The 20,354-nt window shown below is 43.5% G+C and overlaps 2 protein-coding genes across 2 annotated transcripts; both read left to right on the top strand.

Annotated features, from left to right (window-relative positions):
• Positions 1-984: 984 nt before the first annotated feature.
• Positions 985-4,368, top strand: snrpe (small nuclear ribonucleoprotein polypeptide E). Its single transcript, XM_070844718.1, has 5 exons — positions 985-1,149; positions 1,671-1,697; positions 1,799-1,861; positions 2,804-2,882; positions 4,143-4,368. The coding sequence occupies exons 1-5, from the start codon at positions 1,096-1,098 to the stop codon at positions 4,196-4,198; spliced, it is 279 nt and encodes a 92-aa protein (XP_070700819.1). The 5' UTR covers positions 985-1,095; the 3' UTR covers positions 4,199-4,368.
• A 628-nt stretch (positions 4,369-4,996) lies between these two features.
• LOC139208485 (cell division control protein 42 homolog) lies at positions 4,997-18,161 on the top strand. The gene is made up of 6 exons (XM_070838185.1): positions 4,997-5,071; positions 10,927-11,067; positions 12,079-12,151; positions 12,389-12,498; positions 12,913-13,110; positions 16,332-18,161. Exons 2-6 carry the CDS (start codon positions 10,963-10,965, stop codon positions 16,419-16,421), a joined length of 576 nt encoding a protein of 191 aa, XP_070694286.1. The 5' UTR covers positions 4,997-5,071; positions 10,927-10,962; the 3' UTR covers positions 16,422-18,161.
• The last annotated feature ends 2,193 nt before the right edge of the window (positions 18,162-20,354 follow it).

Below are 20,354 nucleotides of genomic sequence, written 5' to 3' on the forward strand. Positions count from 1 at the left end.
CAAGAATAAAATGATTCATCACATCTTTTTTTCTCAAAAATATTTGTATTGAGTTTAAAACAGTCAGCCCCCCCATCCCATCGCACCAACTATATATCATGTCGAGTGTCACGTCATTCCTGGAGTGACGTGAACAGATGCTGGAAGTATGGCTCAATATCCAGAGAGACAGGTTGATAAATAGGTGAAAGAAGGAAATATAAAGTCTATTATTGACAGAGGTCAACTGGAAAACAAATGACTGAACAATTCATCACATCTTTAATGAATTAACAAAACTCTTAAATGTACTAGATCTCTAGAGAACCAGTCCTAAATGTCATTCTTTAGCTGAATTAATGTGCATACTTAACATCATACTTTTCTTTTCATCCAAAAAAAAAGGAAAAAAGAAAGAAAAAAGAAGTTCAGATGTACTTAGAATCAGTTCTACTCAATTCAGTGAAAAATGCTGAACCTTAACAAATGTAACGACACATCAGGGTCTTCATTAAGGCATTACGACACATTATAACATTCACATTAACATTAGAACACCAGAAGTTTGTATTGCATTGAAGTGCAGGAAAAGGGCAGCCATTGTAGGCCTACCACTGTACCTTTTATGTTAATTACAAAGCCTTTCTGGGGTACATTAAGAGTGACTGTCACATGCTTATTAATGCTTTTGACTGTGCTCAATATGCTTCTACCAAACATAAGACCTAAAACAAGAGTATGAATGTAACATTAACAACGGTTTGTGTAACAGTTAGCTGTAATGGTGGATCTGGAGCTATCTACACAGCACAGACAGACCGTGACAGCAAAAGATTACTGCTCTCCAGATTTTTGTTTTCCAACATTTGTTAGGATTTTTTTGTAATGATTTTACAACTGTACCAATGTGGAGCAACACGTGGGTGCAGTGACGGCCTCCCGCCTGTGGGGGCGCTGTTCAGCCTCATGTGGCATCTTTACTAGAACGGGCACCGCAGGCGGAAGGAAGCCCGCCATTGAAGCAGCCTCACAACGTGAGCCTACCGTTAATGTGCACTCTGTTAAAAAGGTGCTAATTTTTCATCACTTACCTACCGCTGGTATTTTATCGGAGGAATGGCGTACAGGGGACAAGGACAGAAGGTCCAAAAGGTTATGGTGCAGCCCATTGTATCCTTTTCCCGCGGTGAACGACAGACGCGGATGAATTGCTTGTTACAATAACTTAGCAGCTAGGCTAATCTTTTCTCAGTAGCTAGCTGCTAGCTAGCCCAGTCTTTCATATCTATCGAGTGTAGTAGAGTCTGAACCGAGCCATGTGCTGCTATAAGGACTTATTTCAAGCAGGATATCGCGTGTGTATGTGAAACATTTCTGGAAACGGTGCTGTTTTCTCTGTAGCGCGGCAAAGGGCCGGCGTGCAGACGTAATGTTACGTTACGTTACGTTACGTTACCTGTTTGTGGCGCGTTAAACATTTCCAGTAGCTACTGAACATCACAGTGCGGCTTTATTTACCAGGATCCTAATGAAACAGACTTTAAACTGTAAAAGCCTTCTACCAGAGGGGAAAAGTCGACCAGGCAACATTATCAGTGGGCATTTAAGTGCAGTAACCCTTTACACAATGACCTCGTTTCAACGTGTGTGTTTGCTTTTGAACATTGAATTTCCTTGACTCCTTGTACCAGAACCTCATTTTCAGGTATCTACAAAATGTAAGTATTAAATTTAACCCTTTTTCCATCGTTTATTCTGATGCATTTTATGTAATGAATGAATAAAATGGGATTCTCATGTGTTGTCCATCTCCCTCCAGCGCTCACGGATCCAGGTGTGGTTGTATGAACAGGTGAACATGCGGATAGAGGGCTGCATCATTGTAAGTTATCTTTTTGCTAGATTACAGAGCTGGAGCAAAAAAAAGTTTTAGAAAAGTTGATTTCTCTCAGTCATTTCATGAACATGTGGTAGATGTACAATGTAGATAATCATTGAGTAAGCACAGTGAGGAGGCTGAGTGATCTGGAGGAGATTCTGAGACCACGGCCACGATAAAGTGGTTCCTCTATCATGATGTTTCACCGTCGACGTTGTCTTAAGTCAATTCGGCAGACATCATCCAGCCCTCGTTCAGATTAAATTAAAGCCACGTGGCGCAGGTTGCTAGGTAATAATAATAATAATAATCCTTTAATGGTCAATTTTTGTACAGCATACTTCACAGCACACTTTACAACTTGAAATTAGTTCTCTGTATTTAACCCATCATATGTACAAACACATGCCCCACACTCATGCACATGCATATGAACAGGTGATGGGTATGGTAACCGTAGTGTGCAGTGGTTAAGGACATCAATGAGCACAGGACATGGGATGAGCTGTATGTTACATGCTCTAAATCAAGACAACTCAGTAGATGTCACAACATGGTGTGTATTTTACTGAGAGCGTGATGTTAACTAGGCTGTTCAATGCACCAGCATGTCCCAGGTATCTTAGCAAATGTTGTCTTTACACACTGAACCTATGCAATATCAAATATTTAGGATCAGGCTCCATACATTGCAGAATGATATATGGTAGCCTTGCAATAGCAGTTTTTGACTGCTGATTAATTCAAGTTCAAATCAAATCTCAGAAACATGTGCCTCTGTATGAGCACGCTGCATTCATCAACTTAAAATGAGCAGTTTACGGGGAGTTTGTGCAGTTGGTGAATCTAATAAGAACAAGCCTGGCAGAAGAGAGGGATAGGATAAGAATGTGAAAATGTTCCCTTGAAGCTGATGCCTGGCTCACCTTTCCCCCCATGTTTCAGGGTTTTGATGAGTACATGAACCTGGTTCTGGATGATGCTGAGGAAGTCCACATGAAGACGAAGAACAGAAAGCCACTGGGTAAGAGGATACTTGTGTTTTTTTTTTTTGTTGTTGCTTTGTGTCGAGCTTTGTTTAGCACTGATCTGCACGCAGACGGTTACTGACCTCGGCTATGTTAATGGACAAAGACCTTATTCACAGCAGGAAAGCACAGGTATAACTAGAAACGAGTGCAATCCATTTATTAGGTAAGCTGGTTCCAGAGAAGGACTGAGGACAAAGGAGGACTGAGATGTTATCGGACTGTTGTCAGAATAAAAATACGAATCTTTTTAATGTCTTTACTTGCAGTGCTCCAGTTTTTCCTGTTCCTATATCACAGTTGGCAGAACTCTTTTGGCTGGCAATAATTTAGGGTTTGGTCGTTTCTGGGTTTTGTCAAACTGATGTACGATGTTATACTGGTGGGACTTTATGTGGGCCAAATGTACCGGCATTTGTCAGTATGAGACACTGCGTCGCCTACCTGTGCTGATGGTGCTAGATCCAGTTTATATCAGCTCGAAGGCACTGTGGACACGACAGACGCTATCAGAGGTTCAGTATTATTTTTATTTTGATGTTAAATGTTGGAAAAAGACAGGTTCAGTTGAATGGCTGCACACTTGTCCTGACTGTGGTGCTGCTACACGCTCATTAATGGGCTCCCGTTATGTTCCACTCTGCAGCAGCTGAGTCCCATCCGACAGTGTGGTGGCTAAATTTGGCGAGTCCGCTCTGGTCTTAAGCATAAGAAAACCCAAATTGACAAGTTTTATATTGGTCCAACCCGCCTATGAACTTATTAAAACCCTCACAATGATAAGATAAGATAGACTTTGTTGATCCCCCATAGGGGGAAATTTACATATTACAGCAGCAACAGAGGCAGGGCAAGATAAGCAGTAATAGAGAAGAAAGAAATAAAATAAGCAACAGTAGAAAAATAAGCAATACCGTATCTCAGTTTTTCTTGCACCAACCAAGGAAGTCTTGTCTTAATTTCACTGAATGTTGCTGAACATCTCATAGGTGGTGGTTTCCTTTTTTGGCTTTGGCTTAATGAACACACCAGAGCTGTGAGGGGAAGAGCTAGTAGAGAGACACCAAACATGCTACTGATCCTACATGTACTGTGACACTAGAGCCCCATCATCTGTAGCCAACGTGATGTACACTCTGTGCTTTGTCCAAAAGTGATCTGACACTTTGTATCTCTCTTTCCATCCACCATCTTGCTCTTCTGATCCACCTCCACTTGGGTTTCTCCCTCTGTCCTCCTCTATCTACATCTCCCAGGGAGGATCATGTTGAAAGGAGACAACATTACCTTGCTGCAGAGTGTGTCCAACTAGGACAATGGAGGCGCCTGCCAGTCTTACCTTTCCTAGAAAGAAATATTTTTCTTCCTTGTTTTTGTTTTTGCAAATGATTTTGAGTATGTTTGTGTTTGTAACATGAATAGTACTTGTTTCTTTCTACCACATGGCTTCAATTTGAGAATAAAGTGTTTTTTTTTCTTACACTTATTGTGTATTTTAACTTATTCTGTTGAATGTTTCTACAGCTCAGCTGTTTGTGTGAGTATTTGGGTCATTGGGCTGCAGTGCCATCTAGTGACAGACAACACCATTGCCATGCACTTATGTAGGTCAAACTCACAATTCAAAATACAGCATGACAGGATGCTGTACAAACATTTGAAAGAATTAATGAATGTATTTGTGTTTTTGAAGAGGAAGGCATTAACTATAATATTACATTCAGTGTAGTGAAACATCAGGGTTGTGTACTTACAGTGTAATGGAAGTAAAAAGGTTTAAAAAAGTAACCACTGCAGCAAAACGTATGTAACAATTCAAGCACATTTCCATGTTCTGTACATGGGCTACACTTGTATTTTAATGAAACATTACAGTGTAGGGACACATTCCTCCAGTGCAACAACTGTTTAGCTGGAGGGAGGATTCATTTTCAGGAGTTGAAATACAGTTTTGACCGTAGACCATCTATCATCTGTGTTCCTCAAAGGTGAAACCACTGCCTTACCTGTTTGGACCATGTGTGCTGCCTGCTTGGTTTGTTAAAAGCAGCCTGGTAGTAGGAAATCGATTAACGTAATTACGTAGTAGTTCACTACGCACGCAACGTGTCCCTGTTCAGTTGACTGGGAAGCCCCTAGCGCGGAGCTGCCAACGCCCGGCGTAAAGACACAAACAGAGGATACGGTACGGAGAAAATGGCTATTTTACATTATTGGTATTTAACTGTGGCTGGGTTTTAGTTTCAATGTTGTTAACATGATACGTGGTGTACGCGGGTGGTACATGGGTCGTAACTGTCAAATAAGATACCTCATTCAACAACAGCATCCGCTACGGTTAGCTCTGCTAGCTTAGTTAGCTGGCAAGCCAATTGTGGAGTATAGTAGTTAGTTAGCAGACAGGCAGTCTGTAACATCGGACCGGCGAGTAAATAAACCTCTTGGAGCTGCCAAGCAAGCACATTTTATATCGAAACTGCTGATGATTTAAGTATTATGAGAATTTGCCATTTCTTCTTGTAAGCAAAGCTAGTAAATAGCAAAGAATATGAGTAGCTGCTTGCTAGCGGTTAGCTGGTAGCCGAATAAAAAGGCGTAATAAACGCCAGGTTAGTACTTTTCCTACAGTGTAATGGCCTCTGGTTGAAGTTGTACAGCAAAATGTTGGGCTGCTAGGACGAAGGTTCACCTTGTGACTGGGTTGAAAGAGCGATCGCTTAATGACTAAACGTATTGTTAGTTTAAACAGCCGGCAGGAAATTAGGCCAGATTGAGGCCGGGGATGTGGCCGAAACACAGCAGCTAAGGCTAATGAATCCCGGCTAGCACAAGCTGGTAGTGCGAGCCACCTCTCAGGTGAGATCTTGAAATGTTTCCCAAATGTATTTTGCGACAAGTACACGATCAGCCTGCTGGTAACAAATCCTCGCCCCTTGTATGAATTGTGAGGGCGCTAATGTAATCTCGGTTCGTCGTCACAGATTTTGTGTCGATGCCAGTAGAAAATGCTTGTGATTTATCAGCTTGACCTGAAGTCTGGTTGTGTCAAGTTTCAAATGGCCAGATGTCCACTGATTCTGTCCGTCACGCCCGTGTTTGAGTCTTTGTATTAGATGAACATGGAATGGAGCTGTGACCGATCCTTGAGGATATGTTACTTAATCCGATGTAATGCCAGAAGCAGCCTCGCAGGCGTGAAGCCGTGTGGATGCTATGATGTTTGGTCTGTGTGTGCTGGTTCAGTCTTCAGTGCAAATGCACGCTGCTCAGGTTTGATGAGCTTATCAGATTCCTGCACAATTTCTCGCTAGATGCAGTTTCTATCGTGTAGTGAACTCAGGAGCTTTATGTTATGGGAAACTGCCTCATGAAGTTGCTTTTCAGCAGCTTTCACCAGTCGTCTTAAAGCTGGCCTGCCCACAGAAGGCTTGCTGGCCTACAAACACAAATGCGTGGATTAAGTCTGGTAGCGTTACTGCAGCTGCAGCCACCCTCTGTTGCCCATGGCTACCAGCTCACTGCAGTGTTTGTCAAATATTTCAGAATTGCACCCATTAGTGGATAGTTTTTACATTTTCTGCTGTCACATGTTGTTCCGTGAAAAATATATTGGCACAGTTGGGGAGTGTGGTGCTTGAGTTGAAACTATCAGTTCTTTCACTGTGGTGAAAGGATTCCTCCAGACAATGGCAGAGTTTCCCCGTCCTCAGCAGTTAATGCAGTGGGTGCCCGAGGCACAGCTTTCCTCATTGCTGTGTCTTGGAAAACCACCAGATTACGTGACCTAGTAAGGTTGATTGAACGGCACTTCATGCGTCCGCTTTACTTGCAGACATTGTTGGAAAACCCTGCATTATGAGCTCAGGTTACTAGCATGTAATAACACACACACACACTAGTTTGCTCCACATCTTGACCACCAAGCTGTTAGCCTGTCCCGGTAGCTGAGGGACTATAGTGTAGGTGGCACCGTGAGGTGTAGGGAAGCAGCACCTATCCTAACAGAAATCCAGATTGCGTAGAGCTGAGGCGTTCAAGTGTCATTTTCAACAAAAAAATCACCAATTCATCCATTGATTGTTTTGCTTAACTGCTTTGATTAAGTTTTAATCACTCAGACTTCAGTTTATCAAATGATACACAACACAAGTTATCAGAGCAGATGATCTCTGATGATGAAGTCCTGCTAACAGATAAAACAAATGCATTTCTGATTAATGACACAACTTGGCATCTAAAGTTGTAATCAGTGACACAAGTTTTGTGTTGGGTCAGTGTTACTACGATAAGTGCTGGGTGATCCTGTACTGCCAATTTAATATGTCAGTGTCACGTTCCTTTTCAGTGCGGGCTAATAGAGGCAATAAAAACCCCTTTGGAGAACCCCATTAATCAGATTACCTAGCAAGTCACTTAAGATTTTCAACTTCCATTCACGTGCTCACAGGATGCCGTCCTTGTAATTGCCAACTTCACCTGCCAGGGAGAGGCTTATTGGGAGGTCCATATTACCCCCCCCCTCCCCCTTGTATTCAGATGTTACAAAACAGTAGAAGTCACCTCTACAGTAGCAGGACATGGCATCTCACCACCTTGCCTTGCCAGTTGCCTTCTTTGTAACATAGAACCGCACTTAAGGTAGCACAGCTGGGACTCAAGCAAAGCTTAAATCCTGCACTGTTCATGAAAATGTAATTTAGAGCGCAAAGGGGTTTCAGACGACCACTAGTGATGTTAAACTCCACTCAGACTGCCAAGCTACAGCCGCAGCACCATCCACTTCTCCTGCAAAGCTCTCATTATAATCACACAGCAGCAGTCACATCAGTCTGGTATGTTTTGAACACAGTTAATTATAGATTATTATGTTTAGAAGCAAAATGCCTTGACTGTAACAGACTAGGATGTTATGAAGAGTACAGCTCAGTACACACTGAGCACACTGTGCAGTTCACATGTTGTGTCCAGTGTCATGGACTTGTCTTTTCACATCTTTATTTTTCCTTCTTAGCTGCACAGTCTAGTCCGCAATCCTGGTCTTGAGTCCTAAAGAGCAGGCCTGTAGTCAAGGCTGTAAGCTGTTGAGTTTGTGCCTCCACAAGTGTAATTTATTATTAGTTGGCCATTACCAAAAGCAGCCTTACTCTTATAACATTTTTGTTTTGTGTTCCACTGCAACAGCTTATTGGATGGGAACTCTTTGTATTTTTTGACCACACGTCTTGTGGTGAAAGGATAGCTTCGTACTTTTGATCGGTTAGTTTGTATGTGTTACTCTGTGACTGTGGCGTTTTGTGTAACACACAAAATTAGACAAACAAACCGACCTCTTTTGTCAGTGGAGTCTGGTGTGTGTGCAGAGAGCGATATAACGGCTGTTTGTGGTTAAACCAAAAGGATCTTCCAGGTCTCTCTCTGTAGGGATCCTTTCCATGATGCTGTCACACACTTAGAATAACACTCTGAGCCTGTCAGTGGATCAAACAAGCTCTTTTAGTGGACCTACTGTGATCAGGTGCAGTTGTCCCAAAGGATCATGTTGCAGCCATTGCAGCTCGTTTGGTGGCTGCTGGCTGAGGTGATCTACTGGACCAGTTCCAACACTTTTTTTTGGTTTCTCTATGGAAATTGGGTTAATTGTGATTGATCAAAATTTGGCCTAGCAGTACTGGAGAAATACCTCCGTAGTTAGCCCTTGTGTAATTACAGTGAAACAAGACCATAACGTACAGAGTTGCATGGAGTAGAGGGTAAGAAATGCCCCCTGGCTTCCTCCCCCAACTCCCTGCAGGAGGATACTGGGACAAATCAGGTTACTCGGTAGCTGGATGACACAGTCATGTTGACAAGATCCAAACTGAAATTTAATTTGGTGACAGTCGTGTAATCAGCCTCAAATTTCAGAATGTGTTTGGTTTGTTATTTCCACTGAACATTCAGTCAAATACAACATGAAGGCCTGGCTAACATAATCTCAGCCTGTTTAACAGAGGGTTTAATATGCTGCAGAAATGAGTATTGGTGTAGTCCATCTGCATTCTGGTCCTTTGTTAAACTGTGTTCACACTGTAACATTTGGTGTCTGCGGTTTGTTCCTCCTGCTCCTCTCAATGACACCCCCACCCGCACCGAGTGGTGCAGAGCTCTGCAGTGGCGAAGCACTGATGCACTGGAACCTGTGGAGGAGAAACGGGGGAATACTGCGGTCCAGATACTACATACAGTGTGTTGTCTCTAAATGTACCACATTGTTCCACATGCACCTTCAAGGTCAACATTTATTATTCCACTCATCCCACAGGCCTTCAGACATTGACACTTGGAAAAGCACAGGTGTAAAAAATAAACAGAATGATCCTGCAGCTAACAGATTTTTTCATCACAGATTGATTCTCTTTATTAATCATTTGGTCTATAACATGTAGGGGCATGAATCTGTGGGAACTTCCTGATTCAATTCTGACTCTTCTGATCCTTGGATGTCTGATTCGATTCTTGATTCTGTGTTTGGAAACTGATTGTGGATTGAATGAATAGACAACAGGGCACTATTGTCAGTCTCCAGCTGTAGTACACTGTGTGCCAAACCATTCACTGGTCTCCAGTGGTGTACTGAAATATAGTATGAAACATGACTGGCACTTAAGCCTCTTTTAATCTTAAGAACTTAACAGTGGTAATTAATGAATTCAGTAGTTTGAAAGTATCTCACAGCCTGCACTTATATGTGAAAAATGAGAGGAGTGTGGCGCCGTGTTATTAACATGATGTCTCCAGTGGTGGAGAGACGGGGTGGGGGAAGCCATTGTATCATGTTTTGTTTTGTTTTTTGAAGATGAATCACGAGGTAACTGGTGTGTGTGTGTGTGTGTGTGTGTGTGCACTTCGCTGCCTCCACAGTATAGTTCTGCTTTTTTGTTCCATCAATATCATGTTGTCACCTAACATTTAGAGAATCGATTGTTATGTAAATCTTTTTTTCATTGCCTAATGAAATGTCAGATGGTGGAAAGTGTTGATTAAAATTTCCCATTGTGGCATCTTCAGGTCATTTGTTTCATCCAACGATCTGTCCAAAGAGCTTTAGTCTACTATTAGATGTGGCAGTGAAAAGCAGCAAATCCTCTCAAACTTCTCTATAACCTGACCATGTTTGGCATTTTTGCTGGAAAAATCACTAATTGTTGTTTAATTTTCCATCTGTGGAATAAATGCTGCAGCTGAATTGTGTGTATCTGCTTCAGTTTGAGGGTCGTGGTGTTGTGCATGCTGGCTCCCGGTCACATTACTATTATACTGGACCATTTGAATAGAACATAACGATCATTGATGGTATTAGTAACGCCTGGGCTTTACCTCTTCTCCTCTGGGTCACCTTTAATGATCACGTTGCTGCTTCTGGTGCCTCTCAAAGACTTAGTCAGGCAACTCTGTCCAGTCATCAGAACTGTTTAATAGCGCTGTTGCTGGTCCAAAAGCTCGGCTGCTTAGCTGGGAGGTGTCATTTGAACCCCAGAGTGATGTGAGCTGCAGATGTTGTTGAGTCTTTATGGTGACGTGTCCTTTCTTTGGCAGATCTCTCTGTCAGCTTCTCTCTAGTCAAACCAGAATCATCCTTGAAGTGAAATAAGTTTAAAACATGAACCGCATGTTTTTTTCCCAGTGCTGATAGGCCTCCTGTCCGAATATTAACCCTGTATTTACTGTTTTCTTTGTTATGGTTTTACTTTGTGTTGCCTGGCAGTCTGAACCTGCTCACTCTTACAATAAGCCCCAAACACCCCCACTTCATTGTGCGGGTCAGAAATGCTGTGTCTGCTATGGAGAAGTGCCACCATTACTTAGGACTTATATTAAGGGGTGTTCTCTATGGCCTCATGAAGTGTCCTCTGCCCTCCTCTCCTCTCCACACTTTGAAAAAGTCACATGTGTGAACAGAAGTTCTTTCATTTTTGTTTGTGGTCGATATACAGTTTGTTCAGCCAATCAGCAACACCATCAACCAATGATGTTTCCTTTCTGTTTGTTTTTCTGTTCCAGATCTTGAATGAGTGGCAACGACTGTAAAACACAGCTATGCAGACCATCAAGTGTGTTGTAGTTGGGGACGGTGCTGTGGGTAAAACCTGCCTGCTCATCTCTTACACCACAAACAAGTTTCCCTCTGAATATGTACCCACGGTAAGTGTGACAGGACCTCAGCGTCTGTTGGTCACCACATGCTGACGGTTAGCGGTGGCTGCTGTCCCACTTTTTGTGATAAACACAGACAGAAGTTACTTCAGAGGCAATTTAATGGTTTTTATATTATTCTGGTTCCCCTCTGTGTTACTTTTGCTGCACAATCTACTAATATTTAAGATTGACATCAGATTTTGTGTGATTAGATACTGCAGCACTAATTAGTTTAATTCTGAACAGTTCAAGACAGGATGGAAACGTGACTGATTTTGGTTTGACACACCCTATGAACGTGTCAAACAGGTAGACTACCATATCAAAAGTCTGAATTCCATTCAGAAAGCCTGAGCAGTGCATCAGACAGTCAGAGTCAGCATCACGGTTATGTGGAGCATTATGGTCCTTCAAGCTGGTTAACTGGAAATCTATGGTAAGCAGTGTTTCCACCCAAAGTACTTGGAACTGTTATTCCTAGGAATGTTTTTCACAGACCTGAAAGGTTCCTTCAGCATGTTGTTGTCTGCGTTAAGACTGCGATCTGAAGTTCTGTGAAGATTAGAAAAATGAGTCTGCTGACATTAAAAAGCGATGAATGTTTTTGCACATAATGTTTCCGTGCAAATATACAACAGAAGCCTAAAAAGCAACAATGACGGTATGTAGAGCGACGGACAGGCATCATTATTTGGTCTCAGCAGTAACGCCTGGACTTTGTCATCGGCCCATCTGTTCTATACTTTTGTTGTATCGAAGCACAATGACCACAACCGTACATACAGTCCGTTTACAGCTGCAAAATTTAAAAAATGGCAGCTTAAAAAAATGCTGCAAGTGCAAATTAGTAATTTGCTCTTGCAGTGTTTTCTCCGCTGCACTATAAAAGTAAAGTGAAGCTCCTTTGTGAAGGCAGCTCCCTAAAGCATCTGGGACCTGATGCGTGAAGCCAGTCAGATGTAAACATAATAATAATGGTGCAGATGAGTGTCTAAAGTATTAAACTGTGTGTTGCAGGTGTTTGATAACTATGCTGTTACCGTAATGATCGGAGGCGAGCCCTACACTCTGGGCTTGTTTGATACTGCAGGTATGTCTTTCTTATTCCAAACCACACTTGTTATATAACTATTAGCCACAAACTCATTGTCGTCATATACATTTTGAACTGTGAAGTGTTTCTGTGGTGTTCATTGGAAAGCGTGGAAACAATTCAGAGTTGTTTACCTTCACATTCCATCCACAAGCTAACTTCTGTGAGCGCCGGGTGTGTGATCCTGGCAGTTTTATTTCAGACTAAAACACGCTTGTATGTGGTTTTCTGCAGGTCAGGAAGACTACGACAGGTTACGACCTCTCAGTTACCCCCAGACAGATGTCTTCCTCGTCTGTTTCTCAGTTGTGTCCCCCTCCTCCTTTGAAAATGTCAAAGAAAAGGCAAGTCCAGTCCTTCATTTTCCTCGTTTTCCCTTTCCACTGTGAAATAGGGATGCATTGTTATTTTTATTTAAATTGTTAAATCCTCCCTCAACAATAAAATTAATATTTTAACAAAACAATCAGTGTGACACAGAGTTTGGTCTAGGCCTGCTCTTTATGGAAAGTGTCTTGAGATAATGCTGTTATGAATTGGTGCTATATATTTATACAGATTGATTGATTGACATGTTACTACATTACAAAACCTTTATGATATCAGTTATTGTAGAATACATTGTAGGAGCTCATCAGTGGCCAATCAATGCCCAAGTTCTTGATTAAATGTAGTATCACAAATGTTTTCCCCACACTTCGGCCGTACTTGTGACTCAGAGCCTTGACCACTGTGTTCCCCTGTGCTTGTATATCCAGTGGGTTCCAGAGATCACCCACCACTGTCCAAAGACCCCCTTCCTGCTAGTTGGGACTCAGATTGACTTGCGGGATGACCCATCCACTATAGAGAAGCTGGCCAAGAACAAGCAGAAGCCCATCACTCCGGAGACGGCCGAGAAGCTGGCGAGAGACCTCAAGGCTGTGAAATATGTGGAGTGCTCAGCCCTCACACAGGTAATGTACATGTGAATACATACAGTCACACATGCTGAATACACAGTCATGGACACACGTGATTCACACCTCAATGGCAAGAAGTAAGAAAAGGGAGGAAAGAGGAACATGTCCATATTCCCCAGGGCCTGTGCACGCTGTGGGTGATGAGTTATGTTCTGCATGCTGGTTTGGTCTGGTGACTGTTCTAACAAACATCACATGTCCTTCATATGGCTTGATTCCTACTCTGGTACATCCTGGTTACGGTTATCAGCCCGCCTTAGAGCAGGTGAAGGGAGCTTTTTAGGCTGCATGTAGTAGAATCTGTAGCCCCACCAGAAGGGAGTCTCGTAGAGTTACTGTGAGGAGAAGAGGATTAGATCATGTGTAACCTACAAGTCTCCCCAACACTGAAGTCCAGTCAGAGTGACACTAATCGGGCCTGGTGGGAGTCTCCCAGCACAGCGTGGCTCTGGATCAGCTTTCTACACCCAGAATAAAAGCTGTGCTGACTGTCTCTCTGCTGTCAGAGCAGGGCACACTGCAGCCCTGAGAGGCACTGACCTGGGATGGCAAGTAAACACGTCAAGATATGAATAATGTCATGCCAGTAGCTTCATTGGTCCCTGGGGAGGTGAAGATGCTGTTAGTGATGTTAACTTCAATATTCTAGAAGAGGAGCTGTGGCTTATTTGATTTAATGTTTTTAATGAACCTTGTAATGGCCAGCGTGAGAGAACACACGATAGCATTCATCAGCATTTCTTCCGTTTTTTTAAACTCTATTGGATTTAGTGTTGTAGGACTGAATCCTTCAGATGGAGAGTCTTCATAATGTCTATGAGTTTACCTGCTCCATGGAGCCCTGCAGCCTTGTGTTGGCGTTGGTGCGTCACTGTTGGAGGCGAGCAGAGGGAACGTGACTCAGAGAACAGACGAGCTTGGCCTCACCTCAGCCAGAGAACAATAGTGTTGATGGAGCTGAGGTGTAGCCCCCACCTCCCCACTCCGCTCCTTCCTTCCTCACCCCCTCCTCCCTGGCACAAGTGCTGCATAGTTGCTGCTGTCATTTCCTGTTTCCTGTTCAGGATTGCACCACTCGATCCACACCACACTCTCAGCCCACCATTCAGCCATTGCCCCCCCATCTTTGTAATGGAGTCCATATCTCAGCTCTGTCCTCATCGTTGCACCACGCGTCGCCTTCACACAGTTTTCCTTTAACTCTTACACCTTCTCACTGTGTTTCACACAAATACCCCCCCCCCCCCCCCCCCCGTTCTGCTGCCATGTTCCTCTTGTCCTCCTCTCCCTTCTATCTCTCCCTGTGTTTGCTGTGCTAATGGTGCTGTTGTTCTCTTCCCTCTCCTGTCACTGTAGCGAGGGCTGAAGAATGTATTTGACGAAGCTATCCTAGCTGCCCTAGAGCCGCCTGAGACGCAGAGAAAGAGGAAATGCTGTATATTTTAAACTGTCTGTGCCACTGCTCTCATCATCTCCTCCTCCGGCCGCCATCGTGCTCTGCATTTTTCATTCCTTTAGCCCGTCCTTCTCCTCCTCCTCTCTTTCTCTTCCTCTTTACATGTGCTGCTTTTGAAATCTGGACTGATCTCAGTCTCAGCCATCCGACTAAACAATCCATCTGCTGACCTAACTCCCCAGCCGATCTACTACTAAAGACTTGACTTGTTGCCTTCTCTGACCTGTACTGCTGACATTTGGTTTGGATGGTGTGTTAACGTTCTTCATATCTTACCGCTGGACTAGTTAATGTAGTTTTACATCATTAATCTTGCACCGTATTATTTCTTGTTTGCTCATTAATGTGGCTGCTGGCCAAGAGCAGAGCGGCATCTCACAGAGGATGTAGCCATTGTTTCAGTTCGTCTCTCCCCTCTGTCCTGTAGTAGTAGCTGGGGAGGGGTCGCACTAAAGTGAGGGCGGTGGCCCCGCATTGTTGATCTCAACACTAAACAGAGCTTCCATTTCTAATGCTAATGTGTTATTTTGTACTACTGTTACTGAAACAGAACTTGCAGTCTGACTGGTTGTGTGAAGAGTTTTAAGGACTAAAGTCATATGTAGGGAGTGTTGGGCCAATATAACCACTAGACCTACCTTTTCCTGTGTGATACCATGATGGTGCCGCCTGTCTTACTGATCTGGTTCATAGCTAAGTTACACATAAAAATGTGGTCTGTGGACTAATTCTGTCTGACCTGTTTGGCCCCACTCACTCTGTGCATGACACTAATGCAGCACATACCCTGCTGTCTTGGAAGTCCAGATAAGAAAAAAGTTATGATTGTGTGAAATGACTTGTGAAATGAATTAATAAAAGACAAATGAACCTGCTCTCCTCTCTCTGGCTCCCTTCTTTTTGCGTTGCTTCATCAGAGAAAAATGTAGCAGGGTTAGTGGACTGAGTTGGGCAACGCTGAGGGGCTCACTGGTTTACCGGTCTGCTGCACAGTGCAGCCCTGTGTCGGGGCAGCTCTGGTTACTCCACATGACGAGCTCGTGGTGTAAGCGGCTGTGCTCGGGGGGCAGACGCAAAGAGAAAAGAAACCTTCACCTCTGAGGCTGAGAGCAGACCTACTCTGTGGCGATTGTTACTTTGCTTTAAATTTGTCCTCTCTTCGTTGAATCCGGACGTCCTCGTGTTGTGAGTTGAGCAGCAGTTTTAATCTGCAGGGCCGATGAAGTTAAGAGAAAAACAGGAGGCGTGGAATGACGATGCTCAGGTTCCTGTTTTGTTTTATTGGTTTTGTAGCGTCCGTGTGGGTGATGCTTTTTCCTCCACTTTCTTGTTTGACTTGCCTTTTGGTTTCAGTTGTCACAGCTCAGCTTTGCACTCTGACATGCATGTGATTGCGTTTACACTCGCACAACTAACTCAGATAGACACATTTAAAGGAAAACACAAACTCCTCTTTGAGTTCTTTGCTGCAGATTGGATTTGATATCCTTGAAATCATTTGTGTATTTATTAATTTTTTTTGTCCCCAACAGCACTCCCTCATGTTTCTTATGACACTCTACTAAATGATGTTCAGTGCTGCTTTTGTTTCCACCCTGTTATTTTGCCTCTGTTGAAGCTGTTATTGTGTTTCCCCTCTGCCTTTTTTATTTGACCTGCGTGCGTGTGTGTGTGTGTGTGTGTGTGTGTGTGTGTGTGTGTGTGTGAGCTTGCGTTGCCCCCTCATTGAGCCTGTGTGTTTGTGTGTTTGTGTTCACAGAAAGGCCTAAAGAATGTGTTTGATGAGGCGATATTGGCTGCATTGGAGCCCCCAGAGCCCAAGAAGAAACGCAAATGTGTTCTGCTATGAGAGGCTCCCACCTTTTCAAAGCACACACACACACACACACACACATATACACATCTTAAATACATACACACACACGCCCCTCCCTCCTACTGCCCCCACACCCCTCTCTCTTGCTCTGCTAAGGCTGGTTGACAGCAAGCAGCCTACCAAGTTTCAGATAATTGTCTGCAATAAGAAGAAGCTTCACCCCTAAGTCTGAGTTTGGGACCGAAGATCGACCTCACCGGCCAGCAGGCTGCAGTGGGCTGCGGGCAGGGTGGCACGGCCTCGGACGGGGATCCACAGACCAAGCTCACATCCAAGTAGACTTCATTCTGTCAGCTTTTCATAGATCGATCTTGATTCAGTCAGTGTTGTGGCCTAATCGACTTTTAGACACTCAGCCATTCAGATGTCCTCAGCCAATGTAAAAGTTTTTCACGGATACGAGCCCCGCCCCAGCTCCTCCCGGCTGCCTGACTGGCAGCTGCTCATGCTGCTGGTCCCGCCCCCCTCGGTTGACGAGCACACCCATCGCCCGACCCCTGCTTTCTTTCTCAGCACTACCAGAAGAAATGCTAACAGAGTAGTGTTGTTGTTTTTTTGTTTGCCAACACCCCCTTTTCTCCTCTAACATACGACAGGTCTGAGATATTTATTCCACGTTCCAGATAGATGCGCTCTTAACCACTAAGGAAACTGTGGAGGTCTGATGGGACTCGGTGATTCAGGGCAATACGGTTAAAACTCCACACAGCTTTCATCGAGGAAGGTGAATCAGTAAATTTTGCCATCTAGTATCCGGTCCTCTCAGCGTGGACTTTGGCAGTGCAGAGTCGCAGTCCGTTTGGAGTGTGGTGATCACTTGAAGAGCTAAAGGCATCCGGTAGAAATGGGTCCGCTAGTCGACCACAGGAATTGGCCTTTTAGATGCAGGGAACTTAAACAGTGTTAGCAGAACAAGCAGTGTGTTCTTTATGCGTTACCAGGGACCAAGGGAGGGTGAAGCAGGATGCTGTTTAACGTTGTCGTCACCTTCACACTCGGAGCGGGTTCAGCAGAGACGTGCCTGCGCTGGCAGGCAAAATCCAGAGATCCACAATTAGACGTAGCGATCGACAAACATGAATTTCCACCAGAATTCTGTGCCAGGTCAGAATCTGGTGCCCCCCTGTAGTGCGTGTTACCCAGGCCGTGTGTCCGAGGTGTGCTGGGCTGTCGGTCTGCTGAGCCCGTTCAAAGTGTGCGGTGCTGCGTGTAGCTGAGCCTTGGTCTCTGTTCTAAATGATAGGTTTAACAGATGTAATTATAATGTAAGCTGGCACACGATGTTGATGTAGGCTCCAGGTGTTTTTACCAAAATCATTTTTTCGTCGTTATTTCTGTTTGTGTTTTTTTTTTTTTATTTTATATATATAAATATATAAAAAAAAAAGGTTACTTTCACTCCTCTTACATTTAGGGGTTGGAACTCATCTGAACTCTCACCTGCCAGTTTGTACCAAGAAAACCTCTGATTGGTTTAGTTGAATAAAAACCTCCAATGGCAGAGAGACTGTTTGGGAAAGATTATTTGTGATTGGTTGGTTCATGTTTTTCTGAACTGGTGGCTCAGAGTTGGGTTGATGTCCAGCCCAAGTCAGTATAATTATTATAACCTGTTGTTGTTTTGGTGCAAAACCAAATGCTTTGTCTAAAGTCTTTGTTCTTTGTATATGCATTCTTTTCAAAAATATTAAACTTATACCTTAATTGCCTTTACCACTTTCCCCTCGCCATCCTTTTTTCCGTGTGACTGCTGAGCCCTAGAATCTCCCTGTGTCTTATCTCACTTTCTTCCTCCAAGGGCACCGGAGCTTTCTACCACAGTAAAAGGTAAAGCTGACCTACTAGTGGACCTATTGTTCAAAGTGGACATGTACATTTATCAGGTAATACATGTGCGGTCGTCCCCATGCCGTGGCACTGATGGCAGGCTGTACTTACGGAGCCATTCAGGACGACCACATCCAGCGTGTCTACTGTGGGGCCGTCTGTGCTCCATCACAGCTGGTACAGCCAGCAGGAGGCGCTGTCCACCCAAACATGGCCCCTGACTGTGGGCCACACTGAGGCTGATGCTCTTCAGGATCCACTCAGCATTACCTAACGCTGTGCTAGCTAAAGTGGGGATAGTTTGCTCTGTTTTGATACACAGAAATGGACAACATGTGAAATATGTAAAAAAAAAGTAGTCTGGACTTGAAGTGTATCACAAAGACAGACTGCCACGGACAGATCCAAGGACAGAAAGTGTGAACTTTCAGATCTGGACCAAGCCTGAACCACAGACACAAACCTATCGAAAACACAGATGCATTTATTTGATGATGAGTGAAGAATGTTGATGTGATGTGGATCTTGGATAAGAACATTCAGATTATTGAGACATTATGATCTGAAGAGTTGCCCATATTACTACATGAGATAAATCTAGAAGAGAATAACGGTTTGTACTCTAAATGTAGCTTTGAGACAGCGTGAACTCAATGATTGTGTGTAAAACTGACCAGTGGGGCCACAACATCGTACATTTAATTTGACTTTGAAATGTTCCCAGTTCTCAGGTGACTCGAAGCAGAACTGACATTTGAAACACTCAAAGCTTTCTAAAGAGATGTTTTAGTAAAGTGTCATGTTTTACAGCAGGCTAATGACCACGGCACGTCCACTGGGGAGACCGTCTAGTGTTTACCGGTGTGGACCACAGCGTGGTCATACTGTGGAGAACAATGAAGAACAAAACATCAGTAACATCGCAGGAACATAGAATGACATTCATGTCCATGAATCTAGTGCACCAGTGCATGCTGGGAGGCTCTCCAACACTCCTACCGGATGCACCTGCAATCACATGATCAACACTCAGCCAGAAACATGGACGCTGATCATTGTTTCATCTCCCTCCTCAGTTTGCCTTTTAATTTCAAAATAAGAGCTCACTGTTATTAAATGTAACTGTCAAATCAGTCCTCAAACTGTGTCCCAAGATCCTAATCAGATGAAAGGGAATTGACAGGATTATTTTAGCCTGAAATAGCTAACACACATCTGAAGAACAAACAACTGGTCCAGACGACTCAGACTACAGATGGGAATGGCTTTATTAACCAGAAATAATGAAACACTTAAAGGGAAAGTCCACCGATTTTACCATTTACTCCTAATGAGGAGCACTACTCAGGACTGGGAAAGTTGTGGGTGTGTTTACCAGGTATGGAGGGACTAATGAAAAGACACTTAAAAAGTTGCATTGTGGGAATTGTAGGATCCAGCTTACATCCACAGATGAGCTGATAACAGTCTGAAACAGGAGAAGGCATATTGCATGGTAAACAGAGAGTTAACAAGGATGGTTTTAAAGAGGAAAAGCCAAGTGGTAATCTCCCTTCAGCTTTATCCAGGTAACTCATAAATTACACTGAAGAGCTTGGGAACCACCTTTCAAAATAAAACAAAATGAATAATAAAACAGCATCAACATGTTTAATTATCATTACCGAGGAAGGTAGCTGTGGAGTCATCCTAATGTGTCCTTACTGAAGCCAATTTGCTTAAAGGCTGCAAATGCGATGATCAATCGAAGCAATGACATCACTGATAAGGAATGAGGCTGCTGTTACAGTCTGTTTCCTGTCAGTCTCCCAGCTTTATGGGAGTGGAATATTAAACGCTAAGGAGTGCCGCTTTAAAAAAGTTTCAGGCCCATCATTAAGTTAATGGTGACACGCTTCACATATCATCAAAGCACTTTTTCACTTATTTGTACTTGCATCCTTTGTGAAGAGTCATCTTCTAGTCTTTATCCAAGATGTTGAACTCTTTGTATTATGATCCCGTCAAAGACTCTTTGTGACGGTGGCAGTAAAAAGGATCTGAATCAGTCTGAACCAGAAGCCCCGTTAATAAACACCA

Source organism: Pempheris klunzingeri, chromosome 2 (genome assembly GCF_042242105.1).
Source record: "Pempheris klunzingeri isolate RE-2024b chromosome 2, fPemKlu1.hap1, whole genome shotgun sequence".
Taxonomy (NCBI): domain Eukaryota; kingdom Metazoa; phylum Chordata; class Actinopteri; order Acropomatiformes; family Pempheridae; genus Pempheris; species Pempheris klunzingeri.